The following is a 27422-nucleotide window of genomic DNA, read 5'->3' as shown; positions in this document are numbered from 1 at the left end:
TGCTGTTTTGCAGTTAATTAAATATAACTGAAGGAGTGCTGGATGAGCTGGTGGAGATGATTTGGGGGACATGTGATAGCCTAGCAAACATAATCCCTGCTAAGAACCTGAAGCCTGGACTTCCAGAAGGAACAGGTTGCTGGTAAGCGAGAGGCCCCAAGAACAGCTTTGGGCCTGAAGATCCTTTGTATAGGTCTGCTTTTATAAGGACAGATACAGATTATTACTCAAGGTCTTTTCTGTCTCCTGCTATTGTAAGTATATTTGTTTACTCTCTCTCTCTCTCTCTCTCTCTCTCTCTCTCTCTCTCTCTCTCTTTCTGTCTCTCTCTCTCTCCCATCCCTTCCTCTTTGGTAGCACCTCTCTGCTTCAGTACAGCTTGGCTTTTCTGTCTTTGGTAGTGTGTGAAAGACTTTGTGATTGATGGCAGTCAAAGGTGGGATTGATTTGTGAACTTGAGGTTCAGCGTTACGTGGAGAAAAAGGAAGAGCGCGTTTTGCTTCTAGGAAACTGGACCTTCATAGAGGAAGTGAAGAGGAAGAAAAATAAAGCCTAATCACAGCAGCTGATGTTAATTAAGCATCTCCTATTTGCCAAGCTAAGAAATGTCTACATGGTGTTTAACTGATAACATACCCCTAACGGGCTTGAGAGACAGATGAGAGAACTTGGAGTGACGGAGTCACTTGCTTAAACTCACCCAACCCATGTATGATGGAGCGGGGTTCACTGAGTTCTGTCTCCCTACACCCTACGTTCTGTTGCCTTTTGGGGAAGCTGCTGTTGAGTAATGTAGCTCTTGGATGAGAAACGCTATTGAGGACTATGAGAAAAGATCCAGACCCTCCTCTGCTAAAAGAACTACTAGCCTACTGGTGGCACTTAAGAGAACTTCATGACACATCTTGGTTATGAAAGGCAGGTGACATTTGATGACCCTAAGGTTAGGTAATAATGGGTTACTAAACCTACCTGGTTGTATTCAGAAGAAAATATTTGGCTATTGGAAAAAGAAAGTAGAATGTATTTATGCAATTCTTGATCAAGGGAGATAAGTAGCTGCCCATCCCTCTTTTTAAATCATGTTTATTTAATTTTGAGAGAGGGAGAGAGCACGCGAGCCAGGGAAGGGCAGAGAGAGACAGGGCAGAGGATCTGAAACAGCCTCTGTGCTGACAGCAGCAAGCCTGATGTGGGGCTCGAACTCATGAACTGTGAGATCCTGACCTGAGCCAAAGTCGGACGCTTAATCAACTGAGCCACCGAGGCACTCTTACATTTATGCAGTTCTTAAATCATTGAATAAGAAAGGGGGAGATCCTTTAATTCAAATCAGTTATACATTTTCCTCTTCTGTTAGGGCAAGTGTGAGAGAAAAGGAGATGGTGAGAAATCCAGGGGACCTGAGGGCTCCTGCCATTCTGAGGAACTATATCACAGTATGGTGTCGATTCTTGGCAACTTTTTTTGAGAAAACAGCAACAGCTTAAGAAGATTTGGATGAAGGCTGTTATACCGATTAAAGAATTATTAGAAGATACCCCATCAGGGGCACCTGGGTAGCTCAGTCAGTTCAGTGTCCAACTCATGGTTCATGAGATCAAGTCCTGTGTCAGGCTCTGGGCTGGCAGTGCTGGGCTTGCTTGGGGTTTCTCTCTCTCTCTCAAAATAAATAAATAAACATTAAAAAAATTCTTTAAGAAGATACCCCATCAATTCATGGAAATTACAGGACACTCATTTTGGTTATTTGAAAAGTATTTGTATTTCACACACTGTGGACTGATCCTTCCTCTTCCCGTCCATCTTGGTATTAGTGTTCTTCCTGCGATTTAGAATTTTTCTTTGCAGGGTCCTCTTCAGAGGAAGTTATTTTGTTGTGTTTGGTCTTTCCCTTTTCTTTCTCTGCATCCTATCACTATCCCTTCCTAGTCCTTTGCATGGTCTCCAGCACTCTGAGACTCGAGTGGGTTTTCCTTAGGTGACTAAGGCACCCATCCTGAGGAGGTGTTGGATGTTTGAGGTACATCAGCAAGCCAGGGGGAAGGTGAGCCCACTGCAGGCGGCTTTCTCCCTCCAGCCGCAAGGGGTCTCCCCTGTCTTTGGGCTGTGGCCTCAGGTAGGGGTTCTCACATTCTTTTCCAGCCTCTCTCCCGCTGGCCAAGAGGGACCCTTATTCATACATGGCCCCCTGTCAGGAGGGGTGAACTTCTACTCCCTGTTATCAGACAGAAGCCAAACTCCAGGCTTCATCTGCTCGCCATTTTGTGTTTGCTTTGCTTCTGGTCCCTGAGGATTTATTTGTCCTATCGTTGTGTCTGGAGTGCATTGGGTATTGGAAATGTGAACACATGACATTATCCTTACCAAGAAAAGAGAGACCTGTTTCAACTATGCATAAGAAACGAATTTCCAATTTAAATCTACCTGAAAGAAAGTAGACAGATTTGTGAGTACAGTTCATAAGGGCGAGACAGAGTGATCATCTCTTAGAAAAGTTGTAAAGAGATTGCCTTCTTTATATGGGATGTTGAGTTCGAATTTCTAGGGTTCCATTGCATTTCTGAGTCTCTAGTTCTCAGGGCTATTTGCATCTGCAATCAGTGACCCCTGATTGTTGGGATTTCTGAGTTTTCATGTCTTGTAGTTTACTAGAGGGATCTGCTTCTACTGTGTGTAGTTTGTGCACAGGTAGCTGAGCAAGAACGGTATCTAGCATAGTCATCAGATCTATTTTAGCATCTGACTCTTTTTCCCCTTACACTTCAATAGCAAGCTTTGTTTGTACTGTGTGTAAGACAACTAAGAAAGTGTTAGGTCAGAATCTAAGAAGTTGTCTGGGAGGGAATTGCCCAGGGAGTGGAGGGATTTTTGGACACTTCTTTAGATCTGGACTTTTAGTTCATCATATTGGGTGAACACGGGGGTATGCCTTTCTAGAAGGTAAACACAATTTCAGGCTTCTTGATGGACAGTCAAGTTTTACATCCTGGAAGGAATACTGTGGTAGCGAAAGGATTTTAGATAGAGTCAAGAGACCTGATAAGATCATGACATTGACACTCCTAATATCTAGTCTTGAGCAAATTGCTTGACCTCTTTGCACCTCAGTTAATAAATCTGCAAATTAACTGAATTGGTTTGAGCAATTTCTAAGGTTTCTCCAGCATTCCAGAGATTCCAAAAGTATATGCCTCTGTCTTCAGCATGGTCAGGCCCTATCCGGAACGGGGTTTGGGTCTTTACTGAAAGGCTCTCTGTCCCAGAGTGGCTAAGAGGTCAGCCTTGGGGTTTAGCATACCTAATTTTGAATGCGATCTGTACTACATAAATGGTATGATATTACCATAGTAAGGGTATGATATTATCAAGTTTTGGCCTCCTTATCTATTACATGGAGATGAGACTTCTACCTACCTTACAGAGTCATTTTGAAGTTTAATAAGAGAACTTTGCTCAGAAATCAGCACATGGAAAGCAGTGATTGTCTCTCTCCTTGTTCCTTGTAAGCTCCTTGGGAGCAGGCATCCAGTCTAACTTACCTTGTTCCAGCTCATTCATCTTATTTCAGTTGCTTAGTTCTGTGTTTTATATGTAGTGTGCACTACATATACTGTTAAAGTACTATTAAAAACAATAAAATAGGACTCATACAAATGTAGAATGAATGTATGTCAAATTTATTTAGTTCTTTGATGAAGAGCTTAGCTCAAATTTATTTAGCTCCTCGCATCCAGCAAGATGATAGAGTTGACTTATTGGAGAAGTAGAGGGAAAGGATTATGTAGTTTATTCCAAAACAGTTTTTCTAAATGTGAGATAAAATCGGTTTATGGCCATATGGGGGAATAAAACCATAACCTTTAACATAATCTTCTATTCTCGACCTTTGTGTATCCACAGGACAGAAATATTCCAGTTAGCCTACAGTTATAAAGTTCTTAGGCCTGTAAAATGCCACCTTAGTAGGACTTTGTGAGGATATGCAAGTTTCTTTTTGCCATTTCCAGGTTTTGGGTAATTATTCTAAATAGTTGCAAGACCAAACCTAAAGTATTATTTATCTTAGAAAAAGATTAAATGGGAATATGATTCTAGTATATAAGTATCTATTTTCTGCCTGAACTTATAATAAGTACTAGGACCATGCATAATTATGTTTTCATAATGTTTCATTACAGAGAATATGGGGATCGTTAGGAAAATGCTACTAATTTCTAAGATGGTGTTATGGAGGGTAACCATTTAATTAGTGCTTACATAGACCATATTAAGGGCTTTATATGCATTTTAGTTTAATCTGTAAACAGTCTTGTGAGGTAGGCATTATCTCCATTTTGAAAATCAGGTAAATAAATCTCAGTGAGGTTAAATAATTTAATCAAGATTATGTAGCGAGTGTGACCAAAATTGAAATTCAGTCTGATTGTAAGTCTTGTATTGTCTCCAATGCCTATATTGTAAACCTCCCCAGATTTTAAACTGTTCTAAATTTGAAGGTAGATCTCAAGTTAAACATACAGATGAGTGGGTCCAGTTTTGCTTATATGACAGCATAAACAAAATGGTCCTTCTCCCTTTAGGGACTCACCATTTTGAAACTGTTTGAGATAAGTGGTCTGTTTCTTGACTACCAGATTAAATCGTACATATTTTAAAGAAAAATCAAACTGTATCATTTGCTTTTTAAACTTCCTTCTCTCAGGTTGTCTTTGTAACTTACCTATCTTTCTCATATCTCTTCTGGCCCCCGAAATGTCTGTAGGTGGGCTGGATCCTTTCTATTCTGGATGAACTGCAGCTGAGCCCTCAGCCTCCTGTCGGGGTCCTTCCACTGGGAACTGGGAACGACCTGGCTCGAACTCTCAACTGGGGAGGGGTAAGAACTGTTCTCAGGGACCACCCAAGCCATCAAGCAGAAGGGTCCCTGAATCCACAGATGTTCTAACGGAAGGGGAATATGCTACTGTTGTCCAAAGAATAAGTTAGAATGGAGAATTAGGGTGCCCCTGCTTCATGGTTTTATCTGGGACCTTCTTCAGTTCAAATTGAGAATCATCTAGAGAAGAAAGTATGGTATAAAAAATGGGGGTTAGTACACAGGCCTGGGGCTTCTTGAGGTATCCATTGAAAGGTGGTGGGTGGGTTGGCCTCAAGTCTTTATGTAAAACAAGCACACGGACCTGAATTGATCCTGACCCTCAGTCTTGGCCAGAAGAGCAAATCTGGTTCAGATTACAGTCCTTTGTTTAAGAGAGTTACGGGTTTTATTGAGCATTTTGTTTTTCTGCTTCGTGTCATCATGGCTTTGTGAAACAGATAGCCAACTGTCCTTCCCACCATACAGCCAACTTTAGTTAAGCTTAGTGGAAGAAGTTTACCTGTCACTCACCAGCTCTTTTATTAACATTTTTACAGTGTTAAGATACTAAGGAGGCACAATATGCTAACATACGCAGCCCCACCAGCTTTTTATCTGCTCATATGAGAGATTGGACTGGGCTCCATGAAAATTCTCTTCAGATATTAGCAGATATGAAATTGACCTTTGGGTGAATTAACCTCCATTAGGTGATAATTCTCTTCAGATATTAGCAGATATGAATTTGGCATTGGGTGAATTGACCTTCTACAGTGAGCATAGTATAAATGATAATAAGTTTCTTCATGTAAATATATTTATCACTGTTGACTCCTCGCATCCAAATCAGAGACTTGACTATCCTTAATAATCATGCTGCCAGTAAATACATGCTCGAGTGGTAAGTGGTTGCATAATAGGGCTGTGCCTCAGACAGACTTGCCTTCAGCCATGGAAAGAATGGTGTCCCACTGCAAGGTTAGGGAGGTGAAGTGGAATGTTAATTGAAAAAGTTGTCTCTCGGGGCGCCTGGGTGGCGCAGTCGGTTAAGCGTCCGACTTCAGCCAGGTCACGATCTTGCGGTCCGGGAGTTCGAGCCCCGCGTCAGGCTCTGGGCTGATGGCTCAGAGCCTGGAGCCTGTTTCCGATTCTGTGTCTCCCTCTCTCTCTGCCCCTCCCCCGTTCATGCTCTGTCTCTCTCTGTCCCAAAAATAAATAAACGTTGAAAAAAAAAAAAGAAAAGAAAAAGTTGTCTCTCATATGCCACCTGGATTCCTTTCCTCCTTTTCCACACATACTTGTCCTATGTGTCTCTCAAATTCCTCTAGTAGGAGACCTGGGGAGTCCTCTTGTCACTCTGATGGAAGCAGCCATCCAGCATGGCCCTCAAATGCCTACCGGTGACTACTGGTTCTTGGTGCTGGCAAAAATTACTCAGCTCAAACCAGTTAGAGCAGTATCTCTATGCACGTTACCTGTGACTTTTGTCTTAGATTCTAAGTACTTCAAGGAAAACAGTTTACTTTCCCAGCCTTGCTAATCGCAAAATAAACAGAGCTACAACAGAAGGGCTCTTGCTTGCATGAAATACCTTTGGCTGTACTGTTTGCTACTCCAGATGGCAGTGGGTATATTTTTTGATTCCTTAGGGCTACACTGATGAACCTGTTTCGAAGATCCTTTGCCAAGTCGAAGACGGGACAATTGTACAGCTGGATCGCTGGAACCTCCACGTGGAAAGAAACCCAGACTTGCCTCCAGAAGAACTTGAAGATGGTGTGTGTAAGGTGAGAGAGCTCTTTCTTCAGCAGAGAGGAACCCTGGAGCATGTGCCTGAGTGACAGGAAATACACTCCTGGCTGGAGAATCATATGCTGATTCCTTCCTATGAGATAACAGGATAATGTTTGAGTTTATGGCCACTGGGGCTAGGAGTCTAACACTACTCAATGATTCTGCTTCATTGACTTCTAAAGGCTGAGATCTCCTACTCCTTGTCTTCCACACCAGAAATACATATATTCATTTTCTGATCTCTCAAGCACTGCATCTCAGAACCTATGGGATGGTGAAAAAATATGGATATTCTGAAGCATTAGGCATATGGTTTTTTGATAGAAAGATAACCTCCTGAGATGTCTTGTCTGATACTAAATATCTCTTACATTTAGGAAGTATTAACTGAGCCAGTTTCATCACTTGGTTGGGACTTGAAGATGCCTAAATAAATGTTTTGATTTCATATTTTTCCTTCAGTGATGAAGCTTTCATTTCCACCCAAGACAAATGAAGAGACACAATTGTACACATGTTAGTGCAGAGTTTTGGTGGTAAATTTGGTTCGAAGTTCCCACCTCAATTTCATATAAATTTGACAGGTTGCCAAGTAACCTCTCCTTGCATATTACTTTCCACTTTTCTTCTATGAGAGTGTTTACAAAGCTTTTCATGCATAAGAAACTCCACATGTGTCCGTGAAACATGCAGATTATGGGGCTCAGTCTCCATCGATTCTGCTGAAGTAAATACAGGTTGAAGGATCAGAATCTGTACTTTAAATTTTTAAAAAAATTTTTCTTATTAAATTTTTTAATGTTTATTTTTGAGAGAGAGAGAGACAGACAGAGAGAGAGAGAGCGAGCAAGGGAGGGTCAGGAGAGAGGGAGACACAGAATCCGTAGCAGGCTCCAGGCTCTGTGCTGACAGTGGGACTCACACTCATGAACCGTGAGATCATGACCTGAGCCCAGGTCGGAAGCTTAACTGACTCAGCCACCCAGGTGCCCCTAAATTTTTTTTAATGTTTACTTATTTTTGAGAGATAGAGAGCAAGAGCGGGGAAGGGGCACAGAATCCAAAGTAGGGTCCAGGCTCTGAGTGTCAGCACAGAGCCCGACATGGGGGCTCAAACTCCTGGATTGGAAGATGATGACCTGAGCTGAAGTCAGACGCTTAACCGACTGAGCCACCCAGGTGGCTCTCGGAATCTGTACTTTAAATGACATCTCTGCTTTATTGGATTATGCCATTGATTGAGATCAAGATTGTCTTGGGTATTTCTTTTCTTTTCTTTTTTTATTTTCTCTTCTCTTCTTTTCTTTCTTTCTCTTTCTTTCTTTCTTTCTTTCTTTCTTTCTTTCTTTCTTTCTTTCTTTCTTTCTTTCACATTTATTGTCATGGGCATTGCTGCTTTAAAATAAATTGAACCAGCTATCCTTTTGAACCCAACCAAAATCTATTTATTTATCGACACCATGATCCTAACCAATTGTGATAAACACTCAAGTTTCTTATCTGGCTAATATAAGTGAAAATACGTTTTATCTTCTCTTCATGTTTTTTCCCCTAAACCATGATCCAGAAATTATAAGGTTTCTAGTAGATACCATGACTGCTTAGTTGATTTTTATTCATAATGTCACAATGTTGCTTAAACTGCAGGTATCATCTTGGGATATGATACTTTCTAATGTATCCGACCTATAGAAATTGGGTAGAAAATAGCCAAAGAGAAATTAATTGTATGGAAATTTAAGGTCCTTTCTCCACCAATCTTAGAATGCTTAGGCCCTCAAGAGAAATCTCTATTTGCATCTCTTCCTGACAGCTTAAGAAATGGAAAGACTCCTTGGTGCAGCCAGGAAACATTAATCCAGATAATTAAAGGGCTTTGAAAAAATTGGATTTTTGAGATGTGTAGAAAATTGAGGCAATTTTTCCTGAAAAATAGGAACAAGAATTTAATAAAAGACTAAACTGGGGTATTATTTAGGGGATGGTAACCAAATGTTCTCCCGAGTTATCAGTGAATGCTAAGACATGGGTTAGAATTGTAGCCAAGAAAACATAAATGGTAGAGATGAACCTATCTGTGCTTTTGGCAAGATCACCAACCCTTGCTCTCATTACAGAGGCTTGGTATTTTGATTAAGTGCAGGAACTGGACATTCTCAAATATGAAGCCAGGAGAATAAGACATGATTTTGGCACTGCTCTGTGTGTATTTTCTCCCCTGTTCTCGAGTCAGTTGTAGCCATTTCTAAGGGGGCTGATTTGACCTCTGAATTGTTACAAGCTCTGACTCGGGACCTCCCATCGGGGTTGGGGGTGGGGAGCCTTCATTCTTTTCTTCCATTGGAGGCCAAGGCAATCTGTTTGGTTTTGTTTTTTTTTTTTTTTTCTGTATCAATATCTCTTTCTGTTCCTCTCCCTCTCATTTCATTTATCTCTTTTTTTTTTTTATTTTTTTATTTTTTTATTTTTTCAACATTTATTTATTTTTGGGACAGAGAGAGACAGAGCATGAACAGGGGAGGGGCAGAGAGAGAGGGAGACACAGAATCGGAAACAGGCTCCAGGCTCCGAGCCATCAGCCCAGAGCCCGACGCGGGGCTCGAACTCACGCACCGCGAGATCGTGACCTGGCTGAAGTCGGACGCTTAACCGACTGCGCCACCCAGGCGCCCCATCATTTCATTTATCTCTTAATGGGACAAGGTCCACATTCTAGTCAAACAAAATCTTGCTGATCGAGGGACGCATAAAACAGTGCAATAAACTTACTTTTGGGATCTTGAGGGTTAAACACTTATTTCTAACAGAAGACAAGTATATTTCTGTCTGGAGTCTAAACCTGATAATTATCTGGAAACATTATCCAAGCTGAGATAAAATTGCCTCTCTATTTAATTTAACATTTACTTTCCACTCTGAGCTGCCGAAGGAAAAGTGGAAGAACTACAATTTCCTTTCTAGCACTTTCCACATGCTTTTCTGATTGTTCTAACATTGAAGCCTTAAAAGCACATGAATTTTGCACTTTTGATGAAGGATTTTAGTTTGTATTGTCCTCTCCTTTACGGAGCTGGCATTGCTAACAGCCAGGGACCCAGAGGACTCTAGGAAGGCTTGTGTATGTCCCTGCATGTGTATCTGCATGTTTCATGATCATATTAAAGATCCAAGGTCTGATAGACTGAATAGAAATCTGGATGATACTGACAAATATGTATACACATGTATATTTCTTTCCCTATAGATCAAGGATAACTGAATGTTTACCACTGCATAATTGCTTATGACCTATGTCAAAAATAGATTTTAAAAAACCAAAGGGTAAGCATATTAAATGTTATTCATTTTAAGTTGCAATATTAATATGGTGAACATAAATTCTCAAAAAAGTATATCCTCTGATTAAGTAGCTTGCACATGATCCTTGCAATTGAATCGACTCTCTAAGTTTGTTTAGTGAATTAATTCTTTTAAAAAAATTTTTTTAGTGTTAAATATTTTTTTAATGTTTATTTATTTTTGAGATAGAGAGTGAGCAGGGGAGGAGCAGAGAGAGAGAGGGAGACACAGAATGCAAAGCAGGCTCCAGGCTCTGAGCTGTCAGCACAGAGCTCAATGCAGGGCTCGAACACACAGACCGTGAGATCATGACCTGAGCCCAAGTTGGATGCCTAACCAACTGAGCCACCCAGGCACCCCACTTAGTGAATCATTCTTTGTAACTTAAAAAAAATTTTTTTTACTGTTCATTTATTTTTGAGAGAGAGAGAGAGAGAGACAGAGCATGAGCAAGGGAAGGGCAGAGAGAGACACACACACAGAATCTGAAGCAGGCTCCAGGCTCCGAGCTGTCAGCACAGAGCCTGATGCAGGGCTCGAACTCACAAACTGTGAGATCATGACCTGAGCTGAAGTCGGATGCTTAATCAACTGAGTCACCCAGGCGCCCCGATTCTTTGTAACTATTGTACATGTGTTTCCTTGAGCTGAATTTGGCTCTCTTACTAATATCTGCAAGACCAGTTCTCATTTAATAATTTGTATTTGTGTCACTTGTTTCCTATCCTATTTAACATCCTTGGGAGTGTTATTTGATTTGAGCTTTCGCTAATGAATTCAAAAATCTGTGTTCTTTCTACACAAAACCTTGTCCCTTGGGTTACGGCTTCTCTCTCTCCCAGGGATTGCTCCAGAGACAGGTGCCTGGCATCAGGCTTTCCTTGACTCTGTCTGGTTACACACCACTTCACCTCTACTTTGTTCATCATTGCAGCTTCCTCTGAATGTTTTCAATAATTACTTCAGCCTTGGATTTGATGCCCACGTCACACTGGAGTTCCATGAATCCAGAGGTGAGGACAACGTCCCATTTCCATCTCCCAGGGAGGAAGTTTCCAGCAGGTGTTTTGCATGTTCCCTTCTGTTTGCATATCACCTAGGTGTTGACAGTGGGCTTCAGTGTTGCTTCATTTTAACTTTCATGGCAACCTTGGGAGCTAGCGAGATAGGAGCTTCTCTCAAATAGGTCCCTGAGACCCACTTATTTAGAGTCTCAAAGATGGTAAAGGACAGCACTAGGTGTACGTTCCAGGTCTCGGACTACTAATTTTAAGGTTTGACTAGAAACTTTGAAGTTAGTGAACTACTAGGAAGTGATGAAGATTCTTTCACTAGAGTCATTAGGATCTTCACAGCTTCCAGAAACACCAGTTGTTAAAGTCCAACACTTCATATAAACCAGGGCCATTGAAATCTGGTAGCAAAAACATTCAAGTCCTCTCTGTGTGCGTAAGAGAGACAAAAGACATTTTAGAACAATAGGGGAAACTGATAGGTGGTTTGGGTTGAAAGAAATGGTATGGTGGTGATTTGATTGGTTGCAGAGGTGCGGGGAATACCCATTGGACGAGAAAGAGGAGTGAATGAGACCCAGTAGTAGTTTCAAGGGCTAAAAGAGATGGGTTCACAATTAGGGAACAAAACCACTTTTGAAAGAGATAAGATGAAATAATGTCAAGGAGTTAAACACTTCGTAAAAAGATTTCTCATGCCATTCAGAGCTGGGAAAGTTTAGGATTTGAGCTTATGTTTTGAATCTCCAATCTTCTGTGCTCATGCTCACTCAGTGTCTCTTCATCTCTCTCTTAAAATCTCTTCTTAGTAGTATAATATGTACATCTGTGTCTTTGCCTGGATCTATGTCTGTACCTAGTCCCTTGTGAATATGTTAATATATAACCAAAATAGTGCCCGGCTACAGGTTAGTATAAGTGCATTGTGAGATAAAAGGCATAAATGAGAGGATTATTTTACTTCTTTTTCTCCAGATTCTTCAAGAGCAGAAGTGGTTTTAACTCCTAGAATTTGAAATACAGAGACCTTAAGGCTAGAATTCAAATGTTCGGATTCTAGTATTAACACAGAGAAAATTCTGATAACACTCTTAGGCACTAAAGGTCAAGAGTGAAGTTGTGGGATTAAGGGTGTTACAATGCAAAATCTAAGTGAAGTCCAAACTTGTAAGTCTCAAATTGAATTCAGGAATTTTGGTAGGCTTTGCCTTCCTGCTTTCATGAGGCTTGGAAGGTCAAATGCTGTGTGAAATAAAAGCAATACTGATCAGAGAGAGCCATCGTTTGACTTTTCTCTCTGAAAAGTTGGTTGATTACAGAACCACAAATATCAAATACCCAGATCAGGAACACCACCACCCTCCCACCACCCTGCCATAGACAACTATTCAGATATGCAGAGTGCTATGTTAGGGACCACATTTATAGTCTGTTGGTCTCTCTGTATTTAAGGAGACTTAATTTGGGGAAGTAAATGGAAATTACTTTCCTCATTTCTTATCCCATTTTTTTTTCCCTCATATTCTTCAGGAGACTCTGGATCTGGGCTTCCTAATAAAATCCTTAAGTTTCTTAATAATACTTATAATTATCACCAATGCATGAATCTTCCAAAATAGACATCCTGGCACAAAAAGAGGCCTAAATGAGTAAGTGGCAAACAATGAGCTCATTTTAGGGAGCCAAATATTTTGTCTAATTAATCTGACAATCTCCTAATGATACACTTCCTTGTACTATGATGAAACTTCTGCGTCTCAGAGTGAAAAAAGCAGAAAGAAACATCAAGGTGGAAACACCAGGCTTAGAATTCTTAAAGGAAAGTGATTCTTTTTTTTTTTTCTTGAAGTTATGGGACTATTTCATTCGAGAGAGGAGTACGCAAACTGTGGTATATGTATATGTACATCGTTTAGTATGTGTGTGATTACAAAACAATTGGTTACAAGATGCCAAGCATTGGTCTTCAAATAGTTTATTGTTGAGGCTTAGCATAGTGCTTTCATGCAGCATGAAATGGAACCGCAGTCATCTGCTCTGCATGGAAGATCAAGCCCTTGAAAACCAACCCCTGAAGGGCTGATGGGGAGAACTGATGTTGACTGAGACAAAGGGCTGCAATATTTGTGAAGATGATAGTTAAATAAGTATTCACAAAATGCAGGAACCAGATTTGCTGGGTGATAGACCTAGACCAGAGGTGTGGACTTCTTAATATCTTTTTATTCTATTCATTTTGCATTAATCAAGTTCATTATTTCATGATGAAAATATAATTCTCTTACCCGTGGTGGTGGTGTGGTGGTGGTGGTTATCCGCTATCCTAATAAGAATACGAAGGTCTTCGTAGTGCTTCTTTATTATTCTTCTTCTTATCTTCTCATATCTCCTATCCTCTTCTTTTCTTCTTGTCTTCTTCTTTCTTTCTCTTTTATTCTCTTTTCTTTCTATTTCTTCTCCTCTCTTTCTTGTTTTCTTCTTCTTCTTCTTCGTATTCATTCTTCTTCTCCTAGTGTGTGTTGTTTTCTTTCTTCCTCTTCCTCTTCCTCTTCTTCTTTTCCTTCTCACTTTTTACTGTTTTCTGTTTGTTTGGATTTTCCCCACATTTTTTACCTGGATAGTCAAGAGATCTAAGTTCACTTGCAGAAGGAAAAGATAGTCTGGCCACATTTTCAATAGGTGCAGACTTTCTTATTTCCTTGGTTATTCTCTTGGCTGTTCTCAAGCCAAGAACACTTAAGAGTTGAGATTTCATACTGTTCTCAAATGCAGACACTCACAGTTTGAGGGGTCATGACACAACTTGTATCATTTGCCATGAAATAGTTGGAGGGTGACTCAAAGCCTCATGAGAGCCATTATAAAGAATGAGCTGGGATAGAATAACCTATTAGGTATTAGTGAACACACACACACACACACACACACACACACACACACACACGGTGAAAGGATTATTTTACTTCTTTTTCTCCAGATGTGTGTGTGTGTGTATTTGGGAATCATACTAATCTATCTATATGAAATGGGTCATAAATACAGATCTCACTAAGGCAGAGTCTTTAAAATTGTAATTGCTGAAACAGTTTTTGGCATAAATGTGAAATAGCCCATCAAATAGAGGGGATAATTAAAGACATTTGAGATAGTTTCTTAGTGACATTACTGTGTAAGTGCTTTTAGAATTACTGGTAGTAAAGCAGGGAATAAAGATAGTCTTAACATTTTGACTGACTTTGTACATAAAGAATGCAAACATTTGAGTAATTTGGGTTTCTATATTTGATCAGAAGGTAGGTTTAGTTCATTTTATTGGAAGATAGAGGTGGCTTATTAAAGTGGCTACACTGTGCACGGTTGAACTGTTGCTTGCATATCAGCAAGTGCAGTCATTTGGAACAGGATTTGGAGATGTAATAGACTTGGTCATTTAATTGTCAGTTGGAATCTTGCCCAGAACTTTAATAATTACTGCATTATGACAGTGCTTGAGGAAGTACATTGAAAATATTCCCATCTATTAATGTATAGCCATGTTAACAATGATTATGGTTATCAGGTGGCATAGTTAGGTCTCACTTTGCCAGGTAGATGAATTAGATTGTCACTTTTTTTTTTTTTTTGGACATGAAGGATATTCAGCACCTCAAACTTTTAACCTGAGATGTGATGCTTAAATTTTACTGCCTCACTGAAATTACCTATTCAGCAGAGTTGAACCTTATGCTTCAATGTCAGGAAAATACAGTTATGACTCTAGAGGAGGCAGTATTTAAATTTGACTTAAGATTTACTATTTTCACTGAATATACAGAAACATGCAGATCAGCATGGTTCCAAGGATTATGAATGTTTCATAAATGAACAGATTTCCTTAAAAAGATATTTCGGTGGCTTGCTAAATTTCATCATCACTGCAAAGGACATACTACCAGTCTCATGTGTAGGTACTGAGACTCAAGCACGATTTGCTCTGGAGAAACTCTCGCTGTCCAAGGTTCTCTGTAAAATTATTTTCCATTTTGAACCTCTGTATGGCACTCACTCTTCATTCAAGAATCAAGTGTACCTGCCTCTGGAACACTTTTTTGATCATTCCCTTTACGTGGGACTCTGACTTCATCTGATCTGTGTATGGCATATAAAATGTGCTGTTTTACTTTGATTTTCAAACCCATCTCCTCCACTCTAAACTCATGAGGGCAAAAGACCGTATCTTCTTACATTCCCTGTGCCAAGTCTATGGCTATCTCAATAAGTGTTACAATAATGGAAAGTGCAATTGGGAGATAGGCCCCATATATAATATAAAAGGCAACAGTAGAAAGGAGGATATAGTAAGGACAAGATTAGTTGTATAGGCAGCAAATAATATAGGAGTTTGCCAGAAAAAAAGATATTGGGGTAAAATTTCCAGAAAGGGTAGGAGGGAGCTGAGAGATAAAGGAAGAGTGCGATATATGTTGAAAAGAGCTAAAGTTGGTGAGGGCATTTCAGACAGCATAGGGACAAATGAGCTTGTGGTGAAGATGGGTTAGGATGTCCAATTAATACATAATGAAAGATTTTTTTCAATGATGTTAAAAAATGAATAATGTCGGTAAAATATTTGTCCTTAATGGGAGATGACATTGGAAGAAAAGATCTTTTTGGATGCATACGATTTGAATTGAAGGTGGTGTTGTTATTGTGGGCATAGATTTTGGAATCATTTATGTATACTTAGCTGAAGTCTTAAGATTAGGTACATATCTAATACAGAGAATATGGAAACTGTGAGTTCTGTGGAGTTCAAATTGCTTATTGATTTTCATAAACATAGAGTTGAACTCATATTTATGAATATCTCCCTTAATATGCCAGACCAATTACAGACAAAAGTAGGGTTTAGGATCCTGTTCTGGTGGCACAGATATTACTGTGTTGTACATAAAGATAGGATTAATATATTAAATCAATGGAATTGATTATACCCAGAGCCTTATTATCATTACAACTGGCTTATATCTAAAGCCAAATCATTTAGGTGATTTAGATGTTGAGATTTGAGAAGTTTGAGCTAATAAGATTTAGGTGAGATTTTTAGATTTTGAGTTAATTCCCTAATGGGGATGAAACCTTTGGGGACCTTGGAGGGAATGAATGTTTTTCATATGGGAAGGATGTGAATCATGGGGGCCAGATGGTGGGCGATGGTAGGTAGAATTTTGGCTCTATGACCTTTGCCATTTGGTGTCATGCTTGTTGGTTAGGTTATTTTACATGGCAAAAAGACTTTTTTAATGTTACTGAGGTTAATAATTAGCTAACCTTAAGATGGGAAGATAATTCTGGATTATCAGAGTGGGCCCAACATGAGCCCTTAAAAGGGTAAGTGGAAAGTTGAACAGGAAGTTAGAGGGATGTGGCAGAGTTGGATAGATCTGAAGTGTGAGGACTTGATGTGCCACTGCTGGCTTTGATGGTGGAGGGGATCCCAAGCCAAGGACTGCAGGAGGGCTCTAGAAGTTGGGAATGAACCCTAGCCAACAACAGCATGGAAGAAGAACTTCATTCCTTCAACCATAAGGAAATAGATTTAGCCAACTACTGAATAAGGTCTGAAGTGAATCCTTTTTAGAGCCTCCAGAGAAGAGTCCTGAAGACTGACGCCTTGATTTTGGTCTTGTAAGACCCAAAGCAGAGGGCTCAGGAGAGCCCCATCCAGATTTTGGCCCAGAGAATAAGAAAATAAATGATATTTTAAGCTGCCAAGTTTTCAGGAATAGAAAACTAATACAATTAATGTTGGTGTCCAGACAGGTTATAAATAGGTTAATGGCCTAGACATACACAGTGAGTGTTTAGATCTCACTTGGTTACACTCTATTCTTGTGGAAGAGGAAGATGGGCAGTCAAAGAACTTCAGCAATAAGCCACGGATACTTCCACTCTTGGAGTCTTGGTATACTTTGAGGATTATTGGCATTTCTTGAGAATGGCCTTTCATGGTTGACCTCATACCAATTAGCAGATACAACTCCCTTAAGGATCAAGAATGCTTAAACTTTCTTCCTGGCCCTGTCCCAATTCTGTATGTCCCCTTTTCTTGATACAGCTGGGGTCTATGTTCCTTGGTCCTCCTCAAAGACCTGTCATTTCTTATACATACACATAGACATATTCAGCCACTCAACCCTTTAATAGCCACTAAAGAATGATTAAGTACTGTTTTTTGCAAGCTACCCCTTGCTTTCGTATGGCCTGGCTTCTGCAAGGAGTAGCAAAGCTCTAAAGCTAGCTGACATCTGTCTCAGCTCCAGGCAGCCGTTGTTTCTGAGGCTATTTGGAATAGGGGAGATATTAAAATGGAAACAGGGTTTAACTGTCAGGGCAGGTTCAATCAGGGAGCTCACAGTGTGATACCATTATACTATGAGGAGAGATAACAGAATTTACCTCCACCTTTTCTGTTCTCTAGGCTAAAGCACATGTGTGACTTCCCTACTGTTATCCCTCTGACACCTCTTTAAATGTTAGTGTCTTGATCTTGTTTAGTTTTGCATATTAATTGAATTTAATCTAGGTAAATTACATCTGAAGTGACTCTTTTCATCAGCTGTGTCAATGGAATCACCAAACACTCGTTTATTTTTTCATTTTCTTCTAGTCTGTTTGGGTCTTACAGAGCATTCTCTTTCTCTTGAGATGAAACTATTTTTTTTTAAAGAGAAAAAAAACTTAGGCTCATAGGAAACCTCTTAAGAATGTGAATCTTTCCAAACCATAAATTAATGTTTTTAAAAAGTAAATGTTAATAGTTGATATATAATTTACTTAATAGCTGTGGATGTTGGTGCCCTCAAAAAACTCTGCCAGAAATGTGTGTGCTGTTTTCAGTTCTTTATTATAACTTGCTTGATAGCCAGATCTGACTTTATTTCTTTCATTGTTTTTCAAATTAGGGACTATGTACCCATGATAAATTGCATAGCAACAAAAATTCTAATTTTGCCTCTGATTCCATAAAAGCAAGAAAGAGTTAACAGAATTGAAAAGGACACCCAGCCAAATCTGGGTTAAGAAAGGTAAAAGCAAGCAAGCAAGCAAGCAAACAAACAAACAAACAAAAAAACCAGTGTTACTCAGCAGCCAAACTTATCCTAAAGGCCCAGACTGTAAAAAATGGTGAATTCTGGGTCCACAAATGGGGACCAGGGAGATAGAGCATTTTAGTACCACTTTGATCTTTTTTTCGCTTAGGATAACCTGCAAGTTAGCCTTTAACTTGTTTTGTTTTGTTTCCAGGGTTTAGAGTACTTAATCCAATAGAACAGAGTGAATATTTAAGGAAAGATGTGAGATACAGAAACCTAAATATACCAAAACTCTTAAGAGCCGATGTACAAAATACTACCTTTTTAAAGTTTGCAAGCTTTCACCCCGTTTCCCTGTCATGTGCTAATAATATAGTCTAATAATCATGAGAATAACCTAGTAATCCCTTGTCTTGGATTATTTCCTGAAATCGTGTAGCTCGTATTCTGCCCAATCTTAGTGAGTGAGCTCTTTGCTATTTTCTTCATCTAGACAGTTGTTGAGATTTGCTGTTCAAACATAGGTCCAGGACTTGAACCGTTTTAAGCTAGTCATCCAGCTGCCTGATGAGAAACAATCTGAAGAGAGACCTTGCCCTAAGAAGACATTAATGAGCATATGGGATAAAATAGCAGAATGAAAAACATTGACAGTAGGTCCCTTTGGAATGTCTCAAAATTCTACTAGAAAGAATGTAAGGAAATAATACTTCACTTAGGGATTTTATAATCCCTTGAATTCATGTCAGCATTCTCTGATGCAGAATCTTGTTTAGCCTTTTTGTAGTCTTCAACTTATATGATAAACAGGATCAAAATCAAAATTAAACCACTTTTCAGCCTTCTATGTCCTGAGTCCAGTTAGCAGTTCACCTGCATATATGTATATTTATATATCTCCAGTAAATCAGATAATTTTTCAAAGCCTGTTGCCAACAAGAGCACAGATGCTAGTTTGGAGTTTTAGAAAAATGTAAAAGCAAATCATCTATTACAATTTTTATCCAAATTTTCCATATTTAATTACATTTGGAAGCTGCATGAATAGTTGATAGAAGACGCGGGGCGCCTGGGTGGCGCAGTCGGTTAAGCGTCCGACTTCAGCCAGGTCACAATCTCGCGGTCTGTGAGTTCGAGCCCCGCGTCAGGCTCTGGGCTGATGGCTCAGAGCCTGGAGCCTGTTTCCGATTCTGTGTCTCTTTCTCTCTCTGCCCCTCCCCCGTTCATGCTCTGTCTCTCTCTGTCCCAAAAATAAATAAACGTTGAAAAAAAAAATTAAAAAAAAAAAAAAAAAAAAAAGAAGACGTGCCCTATAGAAGTCAAAGCAGATAATCACCCCTCAACACCCTCCCTTTGTCCTATCACCCCTGTCCTATATCCCTGCCAACCCTCTATTCTGAATAAATAAATATTTATTTTGAGATAGAGAACGAGAGCGAGTGAGCGCACCAGCATGGGAGGAGCAGAGAGAAAAGGAGAGAGAGAAGCCCAAGCAGGCTCAGCACTGTCAGCACAGAGCCTGACGTGGGGCTTGACCCCACCAACTGTGAGGTTATGACCTGAACTGAAATCGAGTGGGACGCTTAGCAGACTGAGCCACCCAGGCACCCCAGAGTGTCTGAACTTTTAATGTACATGCAAATCAACTAGAGAACTTGTTAAATCATGATTCCTAGACACCGTCCCCTAAGCATTATAATTCAGTAGGTCTGGGGCAGAGTCTAATAACTTGCATTTCTAACAAGCTTCCAATTGATGCTGATGCTGCCATTTGGGGGCTATACTTTCGTAGCACTGGACAACTTTACCAACTGGCGTATAACTGAGGAAAAGATGATAAGGCTCTTGAGTCTGATGGATCTGTGGGGTGGGGAGGGAGGGGGAGGAAGAGTGCTAATGGAGGCCATTACCTTTAATGAGGTCTCTATAACAAAACTACCTGTCTCCTTTTACAGAAGCAAATCCAGAGAAATTCAACAGTCGTTTTCGAAATAAAATGTTCTATGCAGGGGTAAGTATACATTACACTTAAAATTATTACATGTTATTTAATACTAATTCACTATTGGTAATAAGGATACTAACTATATTAAAAATAATTACACGTCTCAGATGTTTACAAGGATGTCTATATTATGCTTAAGGTTTAATGTCTTGGCTTAAAAGTAAATATACTTATTAAGTTGGTAGAAAGAGAGCTGGTGTTCATCATCTTTGAACTTTAAAGCCTTAAAGCTTCATGTTGACTGAGGAGATGACATTCAAGGAGTGATGTGAAAAGCATCAAAGCCAATTTAGAGAATGGGGGAGTTAGGCAGCCTGAAAGATGCGTGGAAAAGCCTGGGTCGGAATGTGGTGTGCACAGCAGTACGTATGCATCGATGTTTGGATGAGAAATTGATGGAAGGTGTAGCTCCTCATGGAAGCTTATATATGAGTAAATTGGGTCTTGTTTCCTTCTTCTCAGGAACATCCCTGGGGATGAATGTCTAGGCAGAGGGGAGGCGGAAAGTCCTCCAAAACACTGATTTTAAAGAAAATGTAGTTAATTTACACCACTGCATAGAGAGAATTGAAATGAAAGGGGAGAGGGTGAAGCCAGACATTCTTAATCGCAAGTTAAAGATGATTTCAGCACCCTATAGTCAAGTAAGAGGTCAAGAAAGGTTGTCAAAATACATCTTCAAATTGACCCTTGGAATTATCTTCTCTTTTACTTTTCTACTGTGTTCTTAAATTGTATTATACGTCGTAGTTTGAAAACAAAGAAAGTTTTCATCTTGACAGCCACTGCATTTTGTTTTGGATTCAGAAAAAAAAAAAACCTTGTTTTATATTTTTGAATAATTCAGAAGCAATAGGAACTATCTATAATACAAGGATTTGGCATAACCATGTGATTAAGTTTATTTTTCCCCCTTTTTCTCCTTGTGGTTGTAGGCAGCTTTTTCTGATTTCCTACAGAGAAGCTCTAGAGATCTTTCCAAACATGTTAAAGTTGTTGTAAGTACTGAATGTATTGACTCGTTTCATCTGTTTTTTGTTGTTGTTGTTGTTTTTTATCATGTATTTATTTAAATTCAAGTTAGTTAACATACAGTGTAGTATTGGTTTCAGGAGTAGAACCGAGTGATTCATCACTTACATATAACACCCAGTGCTCATCCCAACAAGTGCCCTCCTCAATGCCCTTCATCCATTTTTCCCTCTCCCCTCTCCCCCCCATCAACCCTCAGTTTGTTCTCTGTATTTAAGAGTCTCTTATGGTTTGCCTTCCCCTCTTTTTATCATATTTTTTCCTTCATTTCATTTGAATATAAATATATGGCAAAAAATGTACCCCAAATACCAGGTTATATACTTAGGTTAATCAATGGGACACATTAATTTCAGAGATGATTTCATATAGTTCATTCAACCAACATTTCTGAGAATTTAGCTCTGTGTTGGGAAATGTCTTAGTCTCGTGGATGGATGGACAGCTAGTTTCACTCCTGAAGAAACTCAACAGTTCAGTTGCAGAAATGGGCATGTAAGTCATTGCATCATACTATTTAATTAATGTTGTTGACAATGTATGCATTATGGTGGTGGCACAAAGAAGGAAATGGAAACCGACCATGGTGGGTTCAGGGAAACTTCATCAAAGTAGTGATGTCGAGCTGAGTCTTGATGTAGAAATAGATGCTGACCAAACAAATATCTTTATTCCAGGGCTATTTGAGGAGTCTCCATTTTAGAAAAACGTATTTATTTAATTATTTTGTAATGATTCCCTCTGTAGCCTGTAGCCTGGCCAAGGTTCTTCACCACTAAATGGTTGGTTAGTTTGTTTTTGGTGCTGTTTCTATCTCAGGTTTTAGACACACACTCCTTGGAGGCATGAGAGAAGGAAAGTTACCTTTTCTCTAGGAGCTATATTTTAAAATATCATATTATTAGTTATTAAGAAAGACATAAAATGTTTCCTTATAGTAACCAAGTTAAAAAAGGAGCACAGGTGACTTTGTTGTATATAATTGTCTAAAGAAAAAGAAATGAGAAAGAAGTGGGATATAACAATGCATGAATTTATCATAGCATAGATAAAGAATAGGATATGTGATGAGAGGGGACAAAATAACAGAAATACATTAGAATAGAGAAAAATATATATGAGTATGGAGAGGATCAGGAGAGGGATATAAATTAAAATTTGTAATCACCATGCAGCAAAAACAGTTCTAAGAGGGAAGTTTATACCAATACAGACCTATCTCAAAAAACAAGAAAAATTTCAGGCAACCAAACTTGACATCTAAAGGAGCTAGAAGAAGAACAACAAAGCCCAGAGCCAATAGAATGAAGGAAATAACAAAGATTGGAGCAGAAATAAATGAAATAGAGACTAAAAAGGCAATGGAAAAAAGATCAATAAAATGAGGAGCTGGTTATTTGAAAAGATAAACAAAATCGAGACACTTTTAGTGAGACTCAAGACAAAAAGAGAGAGAACTCAAACAAAATCAGAGATGAAGGAGGAGGAATAACAACCAACACCACAGAAATACAAAGGATTTTAAGAGAATATTATGAAAAATTATATGCCAACAAATTGGACAAGTCAGTTGAAAGAAGAGACAGAGGCTATTACCACTGCTGTCCACGACCCTTGGCATCACATTCAGGTAGTTCAGTTCTCTTGCAATAGCAGTGAAAACAAGCATCTCTTAGTCATAAAGACTCTTGAAAATGGAGGTTCTGCCTTCTTAAAGCTAGAGGCAAGAAATACAATGGTCCACTGAGCTATGAAGCTCTTTTATTGATAAAATTATGGCTATAAAATTTAAATAGCTTAAAATTTAAGCAACCTCCCATCAAACTTCCCCTGTTTCTTCAGCTCCTGGCAACCCAGCCAAAAATAAACTTGCCCTGTTTTTCCAGTATTTTTCACACTGAGAGGAACGGCGGCGGCACATGCCCAGGGGCAGTGTCCATATTGAATGGTGTTGACTGTTGAAGTCAGCTGCAGTGAAATTAAACTCTATATACTCCCTAACCACTAGACAGTTTGTTTCCCACATCTAACAGCCCCCTTGTTGATGAATGTCTCACTCCCAGGTGGCTTATATAGCAGGAATTAAAGGAAGCTTACAGAGAAGTGAAAATGGCGGCCAAGTAACTAGGGAAGATTTGATATCAGCCAGTACAGGAAAAATTCCAGGTGGATTTGTTTGTGTAACCCTATCTTTTTTGTATGGAGGAGAAAAAATATTAGAAACAAGATCTAAATGTTTGGGATTCAGTCCTAGGTCTACCTTTATGAGGTATATGACCTTGGAGGAATCATGTAATCTTTCAGAAGAGTTTGCTTTCCTTGTTTAAAACAGGTCTTTGAAACAACAATTACTGACCAGTGTGATGTATTACACAGGGACCCAGGATATTTCTATAAGGACATCACTCTATGTTTTCTTGAGTGAGAGATGAAAAGGATAGAAGATTAGCTAGTGATCCGATGTGTAGATACCAACAGACCATTTCATTTTTGCCACAGGATGAAGTCGTTGTTAATCTCTCCCACAAATGTAAAGTGTTTGTATGAATGCTATATCAAAAAAAGCATAGGATAGGGGTGCCTGGGTGGCTCAGTCGGTTAAGCGGCCGACTTAGGCTCAGGTCATGGTCTCACGGTCCGTGAGTTCAAGCCCTGCGTCGGGCTCTGTGCTGACAGCTCAGAGCCTTGAGCCTGTTTCAGATTCTGCGTCTCCCTCTCTCTGACCCTCCCCCATTCACGCTCTGTCTCTCTCTGTCTCAAAAATAAATAAACGTTAAAAAAAATTAAAAAAAAAAGCATAGACAATAACAAAATCCTACATACAGCATTCTCTGTTCTCCTTATGATTTATCAGTACGTGAACTTTTGTACAGGAACTATTTTATATGCGGATATTTTCCTTTGTGTGTTTGAAGTAGGAGAAAGTTGAAAGCTGCTGTTCTAAAAAGACACAAAATTTAAAGATAGTAATATGTAAGAAAACTTGATAAAGCATGATACATTGTAAAGTACCCATCTTTATGTAATTTGATGAATTCCCAGAGTCGCTGATACATTTTCCAGGAAGAAAAAGTAGAAAATTAGAAAAGATTTCTGTTCTAAATACAATAATTTTATAGTTTCTTTCTGTAAGGCAAATAATACTGCTTTGTATGAAATTAATGTATCATGTCCTATTTTTTTAAATTTTCAAATGTATATTTGTCTTAGAGAGAGAGAGAGAAAGAGAGAGAGAGACAGAGTGCCAGTGGGGGAGGGGTAGAGAGAGAGGGAGACACAGAATCCGAAGCAGGCTCCAGGCTCTGAGCTGTCAGCATGGAGCCTGATGTAGGCCTCAAACTTACGGACTGAGAGAGCATAACCTGAGCTGAAGTCAGATGCTGAACCCACTGAGCCACCCAGGTGCCCCATCACATCCTAGTTTTTAAAATTTTAGTTACTTACAGCACTCAATTTTGATAATGTAAAATATCTTCCTTGGTATAGTCATCTGTCAACTCATTTCAAGTCCTTAAATTAGGAGACTTCAGATTTTCTAACTACCTGAGAGTATTGTAAAAACACCTTCAATCAATACCTAGAATTTGATTTCTTCCTAGGTAACATTTTAAAATGTAGTTTATTTAGGGCTAAATGTTTCCTGGAATCAATTTTGGGAGCATGCTCATGAAAATTGGGCTGTGTTAAGATCAGCCGGGAAAAGAATGAGACAATAATGCTAGTAGAATCATTGTTCTTAGATTGAAAACTCTTCTTAAAGAAATCTGTAAAAATTTGCAGGGAGCTTGGGAATACATTACTCTGCACTCCAAGGGAGAAGATGATGGGGAATTCTGTGATGAGGGTATGGAGAGAGCAAGTACAAAAGTATACCTTTGACATTGAGAAGTCTGTAGTCGTGACTAGAGTTTTCTTCTTTTGACTTTTGTCACCTGTGGGAAATGGGAAGGGGCATGAAAGCCTTTTCTTTGATTAGTCAGAGGATACTCAAGGCAAGTGCTAACTGGTGAGGGAAACTCTGCACAGAGGTATTGAGGCCAGGCCAGCCTGAGGCCCTTGAGACACCCAGGGTTGCATTCAGATCCAGGAAAGCAAGTTATGTCAGGAGACCAGTCAAGTCTATAAGACATTAAATGTATAAGAGCAAATCCCTAATGGAGATACCACTAATTTATAATAGTTTTTAAAAGCTTGCATTATATATTCCTCTTACGGAGTTTTCAAAAAGTTAGTGTTTAACATTTTCAAAATAAAAATTGAGCTCAGACAGCAAATAGAATAAATGATTAGATTCATCCGCATTGTTTGGGTCAGATAACTATGGTGGACATCACTACTGCCTGAAGTTGAGGCTTCCTTTTTTATTTCCTTAAGGGTTCATAAATATTTTAATGTTGATACTCCAATTCAAAATACCTAATAATCCAAGGTTGAGAATGATGGCAGTTCTTTTGTTTGTGAGACCAGGAAAAAAATTGTTTTGGTCAAATGGCAGCTTTGTTTTTACATTAAAACAAAACCATGCTCTGAACCCTGGGTCTGCTAAAGTTAAAATCAGAGTACATTTCAGTCATGGTACTGAACATTCACTTAAGCAGCAGTGGGGGCAAGGGGAACACCACATGATATATCCCATTGTGTCAACCTAGTTATCTTTTGATAAAGTTTTTAGAATTGTGACCACTTCAAACCCCCTTTTCTGCTTTGATTGTTGCAGTGTGATGGAACAGATCTCACTCCAAAGATTCAGGAACTGAAGTTCCAGTGTATAGTATTTTTAAATATACCCAGGTAAGCTCTGTTCATACTTTTTCTTTGGTTTTATGTGAGCTCTGTTTGACTTGAGGTTATTGGTTTTCATTATAGAAAATTTCCAGGTACAAACAATGAAAGTAAGTCATCTTAGTGGCTTATTAGGGGTTTCTAGGTCTGATAATTTTGTTCTAGTTGGTTTGTTTAGTGTTCTCTGTGGTGGGTGGTTTTTTTTTTTTGTTTGTTTGTTTGCTTGTTTGTTTAATGTGATGTGGCATGCATGGGATATACATCCGTCATTAAGAAACCCAGGCACCCCTATTTACTGGAACATTTTAATGTAATTCTCAATTACTGATTCCCTCTCTCTCCCAAGAATAATAGGCTTGAATAAATCCCTGTTCTCAGTTTCCCAAAAGCTGTTAGGAAACCATCCAGCCTGATTTTAGTATGGAACACATTCAAAATTGTTGCTAGATGATTGCCTTGAAAAAAATAGGATCAATTAGAGTAGCATTTTCTAGCCAGGATGTCAACTCTCTTTGGTGCTATTATATATCTCAGGAGAAAGGGATATTTAAGATTAACTAGACTCAAAATAAGCACATTATCTCAGAGGTACAAAATTAGAGTCTAGGTTCCCAAGCCAAGATTTTGGAAGGGATGGATCTATGGCCCTTTGTTATTCACAAACCACACAACTCAAGACACAAAATCTGCAGATAAGTTGTATTTAGACTGAATTTAACTGAAATGAGAGTTGTATGTAAATCCATAGCTAGGAAAATATACTATAATCTCCTGATTCTTTTTGGCAATGCTCAGTATAGTTACCTACAATCCTTTTCCGGAAGGATTTTCATCTTTGTTATTTAAGTAAAAGACCTAGATGGGGTACCTGAGTGGCTCAGTTGGTTGAGCATCCGACTGTTGATTTCAGCTCAGGTCATTATCCAAGAGTTGTGGGATCAAGCCCTATGTTGGGGTCCATGCTGAACACAGAGCCTGTTTGAAAGTCTCTCTCTCTCCCTCTGATCCTCCCCCCAGCTCATGCTCTTTTTCTTTAAAATAAGTTAAAAAATTAAGTAAAAGACCAAGATTCTCAGGAAACATTGTTTATTAGCTTTCTTTAATTTTTTCTCTTTTTTTTCTTCTTGCTTTCTCTCCATTCCTCTTCCTCTACTTTTCTAATTCCCTTTATTTCTCCTTCTTTTTCTTAATCTTTTACTTTTTCCGCATATCTTTCTCACTCTTCTTCAGTTACCTTTCTCTGCTTACCTTCCCAGTGGTTATTTATTATCTTAGTTCTACACATAATAACCAATGCTTACCCACCATGGTTTCCCTTCCCTTTTCTACTGGCATGCAGTGTCTCCCTCCAAGACCCAATTCTGGAACTCATGGCATATCATAGAAGAGACATAATGGATCACTGAGTGAGAAATGTTAATAAATAATGGGTGAGGAGAAAGTTGGACACACAGGACACCACACCTGTGGTCCATTTTCACAGATTGATATTTGGAAATGATAAATCCATTTTCTTTTCT

At 39.1% G+C, this 27422-nt stretch overlaps 1 protein-coding gene across 1 annotated transcript in view; it reads left to right on the top strand.

The window, feature by feature from the left end:
* DGKI (diacylglycerol kinase iota) overlaps nt 1-27422 on the top strand; it is a 444732-nt gene that overhangs the window by 246355 nt on the left and 170955 nt on the right. The window contains exons 13-18 of the mRNA XM_030308513.1: nt 4766-4879; nt 6511-6648; nt 10929-11007; nt 20039-20094; nt 21024-21086; nt 25838-25911. Of these exons, the coding sequence (XP_030164373.1) occupies nt 4766-4879; nt 6511-6648; nt 10929-11007; nt 20039-20094; nt 21024-21086; nt 25838-25911 (524 nt within the window). The remainder of the gene's footprint in view (nt 1-4765; nt 4880-6510; nt 6649-10928; nt 11008-20038; nt 20095-21023; nt 21087-25837; nt 25912-27422) is intronic.

Source organism: Lynx canadensis, chromosome A2 (assembly GCF_007474595.2).
Source record: "Lynx canadensis isolate LIC74 chromosome A2, mLynCan4.pri.v2, whole genome shotgun sequence".
NCBI lineage: Eukaryota > Metazoa > Chordata > Mammalia > Carnivora > Felidae > Lynx > Lynx canadensis.
This window is presented reverse-complemented; position numbering and strand designations above follow the sequence as displayed.